This window comes from Pygoscelis adeliae, unplaced genomic scaffold (genome assembly GCF_000699105.1).
Source record: "Pygoscelis adeliae isolate BGI_AS28 unplaced genomic scaffold, ASM69910v1 Scaffold117, whole genome shotgun sequence".
Lineage (NCBI taxonomy): Eukaryota > Metazoa > Chordata > Aves > Sphenisciformes > Spheniscidae > Pygoscelis > Pygoscelis adeliae.
This window is the reverse complement of record NW_008825270.1, coordinates 4,894,142-4,903,700: the sequence shown is the minus strand read 5'-3', so window position 1 is coordinate 4,903,700 and position 9,559 is coordinate 4,894,142. Positions and strand designations below refer to the sequence as shown.

Below are 9,559 nucleotides of genomic sequence, written 5' to 3'. Positions count from 1 at the left end.
CTCCAAGTACAGAGTCTACCCCAGATGTGAATCGATCACCGCGCAGTAAGCGTCTGGCCAAAGGCAGCCATCGCTCTCGGAACAGCACTCTGACTTCTCTGTGCATCCTTAGTCATTATCCCTTCTTTTCCACCTTTCGTGAGTGTCTGTACACCCTCAAGAGACTTGTGGACTGCTGTAGTGAAAGATTGCTGGGCAAGAAGTTGGGGATTCCTCGTGGGGTGCAGAGGTATGTTGAGAGGGAAGAAAGAACTTTTTCCTCCCACTGTTTGTGTCCAGGGCTTGCAATTGTCTGCATAGCAAATTGTGGCTGCAGCTGTGGTTGCAGAAGGAGCCAAACACCGATGGCTGACCTTTTTGCTGTTTTAACCCACGATCACAGTAGGAAAAGGAAAATTTTGGGATGATTTCTTTAAAACGTCTCTGTCTTATTCTGTAACCTGGTATGATTTTCATTTTTGATATGCCTAAGGAGGCACTGTCCTGCTAACAACTGACTAAGCATGATCTTTTCTGAAGCTGAGCACTGATGCTGTTATTGTTGCTTTGGCATATAAGCTCTGTGGCAGTGTACGTCAGGACTGATTCTCTGGCAAATTAGAAACAGCCAAGAAATAACAGAGAATTTCCACTTGGGGCAAGAGGGAAATGATGAAAGTGTGCTTAACGAGCTTATGAAACAATCTGAACTTCAGCATGGGAGAGAAAAGACTAGAGAAGCAGGAACGGCTGAAAGAGATCAAAGTACAATATTTGAAGGGGAGAGGGAGGAGAGGTAGAAAACAAAGGAGTTGTCTAGGAAGCATATGGGAATGGGGGTTGGTAACAGCAAATTAACAGGAACTTGGCGTATTTTTAATGTAATGTAGTAATCTTACATATCTGCTATTATAATGTTGGGTATCTAACAAAAGCTGTTGCACCGTAGGGTACAGAAGGAACAATGTCTTTATGTGTATCAGTCATGGATGTTTATCTGTGCTATTGTGCCTGACACCTACATTCCAGGATGATATTGTCCTTTCCAATATGCTAAATGAAAAGAGAAAATATAAAATGAATCTCTGGAGAAAGGAAGGCATTATCTCAATAGTAAGAGGGATGGGACTGTGAGCTCATAGTGTGAGTTAAGTAGCTTGGTACACTCCAAATTAAACTTGTCAAAAGCAAAAAATGACAGGGCATCTATCATTTTCATCTTTATAAGCTCTTTACATTTTGCATGAAAGGGGAAGTCTGTTCCGTTCACAGAGCAGTAGCCTACTTCTTGGGTTACTGCCCTGGAATAGTTCTAGGAGAGTGTCCTGGGCTTATGACTGACTCCTGCATTAGCAGATTTATCACCTGAATCCACTGACTGTTGGGAAAAAAATCATTCTGTCAGAACAAAACTTCCACCACCCCCCTCCAGTGGAAGTATGTATTAAGGGAGCTTATTTTGTCACTTGGTTTAGTCTGATAATTACTGAGGCAGAAAAAAGCTAAATTTTATGATTCTCCTCAACTCTGTAAGCTCATCTGACTTTTGAAAGGGGTGCTAAAGTATTCCAGTGTTTGAATGGCATGTGGTATTTGAAAAATTTGCTCCTGTTGGACATAATTCTTAAAGAGAACTGAGTGACAGATGAGGAGGGCAAGAGAAGGAATGCTGAGCATACATCTCTGGTAAAAGTAAAGCAGCAGGTTTGAATTATCATGTAGTTTGCAAGCTGTGACCTGGAAAAGTGGAACAGTTTTGAAGTGGTGGCAGACTAAAGGTGAAACTGAATCCTTACAGCTTGCAAAAGGCTGAGCGTGCCTGTTCACAACCTAATGTCCTGTGCATTACAGGATGAGAAGCATCACAGTTCTTGAGAGGTGTAACACTTATTCAGCATAATCTCAAATTGCCCTTCTTTTGGCCCCTCCAAATTTCTCTAATTTTTCTTCCTTTCCGAAGCCTTCAGTGTTACAATCTTTTTTTCTTTTTCTTCTTTTTTTTTTTTTAAGTTGTGAACTGTAAGGTAGAACCTCTAATTTTGAACCCATACCATTCTAAGGGATCTATTACAGTAGCTGAAGATACTTACCAGGCTGAAGTTTTTGCAGAATGGCTGCAGCAGGTTTGCAGCCTTCACTGTGCTACAACATTAAGGGCTGAAGTAGACAAGCCACTTTGCTTCCCTTGTCAGGACCCAGTTTCAAGTTTTGAAGCTCTGAAGGCCCTGAGCAATGCTGTAAATGCATTTTGGCCAGTCCGTCTGTGAGCTACAAATTTGTAGATTGCTAGCTTAGGGCATGGAAGAATTGCTGCTTATTTTGCTGAGGTACCCAAAATACTTTCTAGACAGCTTTCAGAAATTTATATTCTCAGCTGAAATGCATCCACTTCTGCCATGGGTTAGTCAGCTCTTAAGAATGATACAATGCAATGTAGGATAGGGTGAAAAAGAGTATTTTATCATGCCAAAACATCTGGGAGGTCTTGGTGTGGCATATTTTTGTTATCTTGGGTTTAGTTCCTATTCTTGCAAAGGTTTGTAGGACTGCTGGAAGCAGAATCTTACAGTCAATCAGTCTGCCACAATTCTGGATGAGATACGGGAGTATCCTATGTGCATGCTGAATTTCAAGCACCAGGGCGATGAGAGATCTTCAGAGACCTGGACCTAACTGAACCCTTTAAAAGAACTCTCAGGTGGAAGTGACATACTTGTGTTGATTCCTGCCACAGAAAGATTTATAATTCCCCACAGTGGTTGTTTCAGTAGGCTTAAATCCCTACCTTCTATTCCCATGTGTGACCAAATGTTTGTTAGCTGCATCTTTTAATTCTCAGTGGATCTGCCCTTTCCCTGGAAGAGCCTTGTGGAATGGCTGTCACGTGAAGCTCTTGCAGTACTAACCTCGTTGTTCTCCCTGTACAGGGATACAATGTGGCGGATTTTCACAGGCTCCCTCCTGGTGGAAGAAAAGTCTAGCGCATTGCTACACGACTTGAGGGAGATTGAGGCCTGGATATACCGGCTGCTCCGTTCACCGATGCCTGTTGCTGGTCAGAAGCGGGTGGATGTGGAAGTCTTGCCCCATGAGTTGCAGCCAGCTTTGACCTTTGCTCTTCCTGATCCATCCCGCTTCACCTTGGTGGATTTTCCATTACATCTGCCTTTGGAGTTGTTGGGCGTGGATGCCTGCCTGCAGGTGCTGACCTGCATCCTTCTGGAGCACAAGGTAAGAAGGGAAGAGTTGATCTTTGATAGGTACGTAGGATGTTCTGCCCTCTTCAAAACCAGGGTAGGCTGGACATGTAGAACAGCTGTCTCCTGCATGCCTGGAATCAGTTTGTCTGTGGGGGGAAGGAATAGCTCCTTCTGAGGTTCCTGTTTTGAAAAGTTTTGTTCTCACTCAAAAAAACACCCGAAACTTGTTTTCAGACAGATTAATGGAGGGTCATCCAGTTCACAGCCATCAAATCAGAGGCCTGCAGGCTGTGATCTTTGTATACCCCTGGGGGGAGTATTAGAAGGGAATGGTTGCTGCAGTGCTAATGTGAGTTTCTTTGGTTGCAGGTTGTATTGCAGTCCCGAGACTATAATGCGCTCTCAATGTCTGTGATGGCCTTTGTGGCTATGATCTACCCATTAGAGTACATGTTCCCAGTGATCCCTCTGCTTCCCACCTGCATGGCCTCTGCAGAACAGGTATATATTTTTCCTTTATTGGTCTTTTGCAAAGGATGTTTCTGTAATGTCTGAAACTCATATGGGAGTAGTCCTTATTTCCTTCCCTGCTGTTTTCTCAGGGATTGTAGCAAAGTCTGCCTTGCAAAGAACGTTCTTTGAGCAGCACTAACTATTTAAATCGTAGGTAACACCACTTATTTAGGATATCTTCAAATCATGCTTAGTGAATAGTATGCTTCAAAGCAGTAGTTCACAGCAGTTCACAAGCAATGGACTGAAAGGCCATAGATCCACAATATTGTGATGAGTATTTATCTCAGTTTTGGATTTTCTTTCTCCCCCCCCCCCCCCCCCCCAGCTGAGTATTAAGGTTTGTTAGGGAGGGTCCAGAGTAATATTTAAGAACACTTGGGGGCTCTTGATTCAGCATTTAGAAACTATTGACTGCAATTTATTCTCCTCAGAAATATGAAGTGTTGAGTTACTTTAGCTGGGAGCCTGGGTTTTACCAATAGTCAGCTCTCTGCAGGAGCTCATTATTTTGCTTGGCAAGATAGAATTCAGGCCATCTTACTACTTCAGTGCTATCCTGCAACTGATGCTGCAGGTTTGTTCTTGTACTGCCCCTTGGAGGGTGACCAACTCTTCTAGATTTAAAGAATAAATTAGCCTCCCAAGCCACTGGTCTCAAGCTGCTACATGCCTTACTGATTTAAAGCTTTTCCCTCTGCTGATTCCCTTATTAGAAACAACCTGAATTTCCCTTTAGGTTTTCCATGTACATTTGAAAAAATGCATCTGTTTCTTCTGCTTCCTAAAGATGTTATTGTTTTGAAACCAAACTACCATTACAAGGGTAAGGGTAAAGCCCTTGCAAGGGTAAAGCCATATTTACAGTGGCACAGACTCAGTTTGAGCTGAGGGTGTATTAATCTGTGACTTGCTGCTTCTTTAGTTAGGCTCTTACTCTGAACATCTTTTTTCTTGGTCCATGATAGATGTGGCAAACTATTAGATTAGCTAAGTTTTTTCCAGAGAACCATGCAGCCATATAAATTACATCCCTGGGAGGTGATACGGGAGGCGGAAATTTATTTTCTTTTCGATGAAAATTGAAGCTCTCTGAGCAGGAGCTTTTATTCTTCTTTTTTGTTTAAATGTTTCTATTGTATGGAATTAATTACTGATTTATCAATGCCTTGTGTGTCGTCTTCTCTGCTATAAACATAGTGTAGTTAATAAATAAATATTTGGGAAGAACATGGTGATATCAAATGCAGATCGTGTCCTTATTAAAGTCTCTCTTTCTCTCAGCTGCTTCTAGCCCCTACACCTTATATCATTGGTGTTCCAGCAAGTTTCTTCCTTTACAAACTGGATTTCAAAATGCCTGATGATGTATGGCTTATTGACCTGGATACCAATAGGGTAAGTGGTGCCCATAAGGACTTGTGGCTTTGTTTCCAGGGAACTGTGCACTTTCATCAATGTACCCACTGAGAATTTAAGAATGCCTGGCCTTAGTCTGCCTTTGCCACTCCTGCCTTAAACTTTAGGATTCCGTTCCTTGTTGTGTCTCAAGTTCCCCATTTCTTTTGCTCACAAGGCATTCTTTTTCAGTTAATCCATCTGGCTATATCATTAGAAGATAAATCCTCAAACAAATGATAAAGCTGTCTTCCTGAGTAATTGTGACCCTGTCTCTTATAGCCCTACCTAAGAAAACCAATCTGATAAGAGCCTTCCAGCAGCATTGGTTGTCATGATTCAAATGGGACTATGTATCCTGCTTTCTACTGGGGCATGAGCAAGGCTATTTCAAGGGTAATGTGTTATAACATCATCTAATTGATGGAAATTCCAAAGGATGAGTGTGGGTTCATTCAGACTTCTCTTTTTTGTGGTAAATGATAAAGTAATTCCTCCATTGTTTATGATATTGTAAACAACAACAACCATAAAGAAGTGAAAATCAAAGTATTGATGCAAGTGTCTGTGTGTGGGGTTTTTTTTTAATTAATTATTTTACTCTATGCTTTTATTCCTCGGTCTCTGGAGTGGTGGATATTCAGGAGATTCTGTTTTGGAAATGACTACAGCTGGGGAATTTTTAGTCTGTTGCTGTGCTTAATTCCAGGTGATCGTTCCCACAAATGCAGAATCTTTGCCAGCACTGCCAGAACCAGAAGCTTCAGAACTGAAAAAGCATCTGAAACAGGTAATAAGCACTTCGGGGAAAGGACTCAGATTCAGTAGAACTTAGCAAATGTAGTCTTGCACAGCTCTTCTGCTATACTGGACAAGAATGCAAGTCAGCAAATGCAAAGCAAAGTGTGTTAATAACAGGTGTGTATCCTGGCACATCAGATGGATGTGAAAGCGTATCAGACTACTAGAACGCTCTTGTTCAAGAAGGTGCCCCTTGGTCAGTCATGGAGAGGTCTACTTCTCTGAATGTGGAGGTGGGCTAATCAAATGTGGAGGGTGGCTGATTAAACAACGTTATAGGGGTGTCTTCTTTTGAGCTCCCTGAGCTGTATGACTTTAACATTGTCTTCTCCTGACTAAGCTAAATCTGAGACTTTTATCTTGTTTCAGATCTCTCTGTAGTTTCTCCAGAGGACTTCATTGTAATTTTTGTTACCTGTTTCATCTTTTGCTGTCTCTGCTGCTTCCACCTTTGTCATTTGTAGGAGAAGCACAGGACTAGGAATTTTCTGTCAACCTGTTTAAGATGCCTCTTTCATATAGTTGGCCAGTTAGAACATCCCCCATGTTAGAATACAACAGCATTTTGAGCTTGAAAAGCAATATCGATTGATACAGATGTTAAGTGGTAGGTATCCAGTTGCTGCTTTTCTATCTTAATGGAGAGACTTAATCTGGAGAAGTGAGTGGTCACTGAGGCTTATGACTGCAGTTAATTTCTTAGCCAGGTGAGGGATAATTTGAAATGCTCCTGGACGCAACAAATGGTTTCTGTTTTTTACTATTGTTTGGGGCTAACTTGTTTCCAGGTGGTGCAGAAAGTTCCAGATTCCTCCTTTACATTTGCCATGTGGGCTTCAAACTCTGGCTTGATCCATCAGGCTATGATCATCTTTGTTTCCCCTCCATTCACAGATCTGTGTGTGAGGTCTCAGTCTCTCCTCTCAGGTCCTGCTAAGCCATTAATCGGCTTGGGTCATCCTGGCTGATTGTGTCAAGCAGGTTTTATCTCTTTATTTCTGTTTTCCTTATGCATGCTGCATGCAGTATCTGAAGGTAAAGTGTGTTACTAATGTGATGAGTTCTGTGCTTTCTCTCTCCTCGTAGGCCAGGAGAGCAAAGTGTTTAACCTCTATGATACCCCTGTACCTGCCGTCAGCACAGATGGAAGCGAAGTGTTGCTTGGAGTTTTGTTAGATCCACCTTCCCCCCACTTCTGCCTCATCCCCTTGCAATTTCAGGCACTATTCAGCAAAACTCTCTCACTAGGGCAAAGTTGGGTATCAGAAGAACAAATTGCAATTTCCTTGAAGACACATTTAAAATTCTCAGAGTGTTCACCCAAATTCATATTACATTCCTATAGGCATTATCATTAAGAGTTGACCATTGGCAAAAGAGAAGGAGCGCTACTGGTTGCTGTACAAAGTAGAGAAGACTAAATTGTGGCCTACGTCACGAAGGTTAACACTTTTGTGTGCCTTTGGGTCTTAGTGTCAATGAATAAAATTCAGGATATCTACTTTTAAACTGCAGTAGAAAGTTCTTAGCTGCATCAATAAGGACAGCAGCCTTTCCACTTTCCAAAGTGGCCAGATATGAATGTTTGGGGATGGGGCAATTAGACCTCTCTCCCAAGATGTGCATATTTTGTGGTCCCTTTTATTTCCTCTCATTTGTGATATTTGGTAGTAATAGATTTTTTTTTTTTCCTTCCATCTGTTTCTCTGTGGTCATGTGTTCGTCTTGGCTCTGATGGGCTGCTGGTGTTATCATATGATCTTCCATCTTGCCTCCAGTGTCTGGTTAGCATGACTGCAATCACTCAGAAACAGCTGCTCACTCCTGACAACAAGGTTCTTTATTTTATTCTTTTCCCCTCGATTTTCCATTTTACCAATTTCCTTTGGAGTTTTGGCTTTTGTTTTGTTTTATATATTTATTTTTGAAATAAAAAGATGAAGACTCAGTGGGCAAATGGGAGAAATAAGGAAGACTTAGGTTAGGTCTGGGTGTCCAGGACTGATTTACCACTTGTGCTGCTCCACATAGCAGCATATACCTTTGTGCATATCCTTGAAGATGTTACGAGGGTTGAAGAGGATGGTAGCTTTATGGAGAGATTAAGACCTCATTCAGATGGGAAGTGGAGGTTTGCAGGGATACAGGCAGATGCCTGTGTAAAGGTGTCTCCACATTGTCCTGGGATATCAAACTCCCTGGTTGAATGGCCAAGTTGCAAGGCAAGTTTCAAGGCCTCTAAGTACCAAGATGTATTCAAATTACACATGGGAATAACTCTACAATAAGCTGTACACAGTGCCATACTACTAGTGGTCCAATTTGGACTATCTGTTTTCATGTCATGAATGATCTGGCGAAGTAGACTTTTGTGCTACCCCTTGGCTGGCTCCAGGACTGTTTCAGCATTGAGGAGATTGTTTTGACAATCCACATAAAAGAGGGCCTGGAGATATTTGTTGACTCAGCGTAGGAGATGCTTTAAGACAAAGTAATGGAGCATGCACAATGTTGCAATTGCCTAGAGGGCAGGGTAGCTCTGATCTCTCTCTTGTTCCTTGAATAACTTTTCTTGCTGAATGTGTGCATAATGTTGTCCTTCGTTAGGCACTGGCCAGCATGAGTCTGAATACTCAGCCCATTCTTAATCTAGAGAAGTTCCAAGAGGGGCAGGAGGTGCCACTGCTGCTGGGAAGACCACAGAATGATTTGCAGTCTACTCCCTCCACAGAATTCAACCCTCTGATCTATGGAAATGATGTGGACTCTGTGGATGTGGCTACCAGGTGAGGCTGTACAGGAAGGTAGTGTTGAGTCTTCATAAAATTTGCACAGACACTTCTGTGGGTCCTGTGGTGGAAGCAGCATGTCCCACGTTCTACTTGACATCATGGGAAAAAAAGAGCAGAAATTACAGTGTTTATCTCAGATCTATTAACTGCATGAACATAACTATGTATCTTGAGGGGGTGTTTTGTTTCTTGCATTTTCCTACAGATCATCCACTTTACCTGGACTTGTCAGTCTGATATTGTATCCTCAGCTTAAATCACAAGCCTTGAACTACAAAAAAAGCTGGAGACTTAGTTGTCACCTCAGCTAGTGGATATGAGAACAATGTCCCTCATTGGGTGGGTGTTGGTGTTGAGGTGGTGAATTAAAACAAAGTGATTTCTTGTTTTAGTTTTTTTCTTTTTTTTAAAAAGTGTTTTCTAAGAATACTTAGTTTTTTGTACTGGGTTACCATTCTTCAAAGGTTTGAAACATTGCCTACTGCATACCTTTTAAAGGCTCTCTGTTGTCTTTTCTGTTGTGTTCTGTGTTTTTATCTGATATATTGGCCTCTGTTTCTTTTTAGGGTTGCTATGGTGAGATTCTTCAACTCGCCAAATGTTTTGCAAGGTTTCCAGATGCATACTCGCACTCTTCGTCTCTTCCCACGACCAGTGGTGGCCTTCCAGGCAAATTCTTTTCTTGCCTCTAGGCCGAAGCAAACACCTTTTGCAGATAAGCTTTCCAGGACACAGGCAGTAGAATACTTTGGAGAATGGTCACTCAACCCTACTAACTATGCTTTCCAAAGAATTCATAACAGTAAGTTTTGATCTTGCCTTTCCTGCACTTGGATGTAATGCAGGAACTTAAAAAGCAGAGAGATTCTAGGGAAG

The 9,559-nt window shown here is 41.9% G+C and overlaps 1 protein-coding gene across 1 annotated transcript in view; it reads left to right on the top strand.

Moving 5' to 3' along the window:
* Window positions 1-9,559, top strand: part of MADD (MAP-kinase activating death domain) — a 62,536-nt gene that overhangs the window by 3,401 nt on the left and 49,576 nt on the right. The window contains 7 exon segments of the mRNA XM_009329712.1: window positions 1-229; window positions 2,907-3,210; window positions 3,549-3,680; window positions 4,977-5,090; window positions 5,800-5,880; window positions 8,499-8,677; window positions 9,250-9,485. The exon segment at window positions 1-229 is cut by the window's left edge and continues 20 nt beyond it. Of these exon segments, the coding sequence (XP_009327987.1) occupies window positions 1-229; window positions 2,907-3,210; window positions 3,549-3,680; window positions 4,977-5,090; window positions 5,800-5,880; window positions 8,499-8,677; window positions 9,250-9,485 (1,275 nt within the window).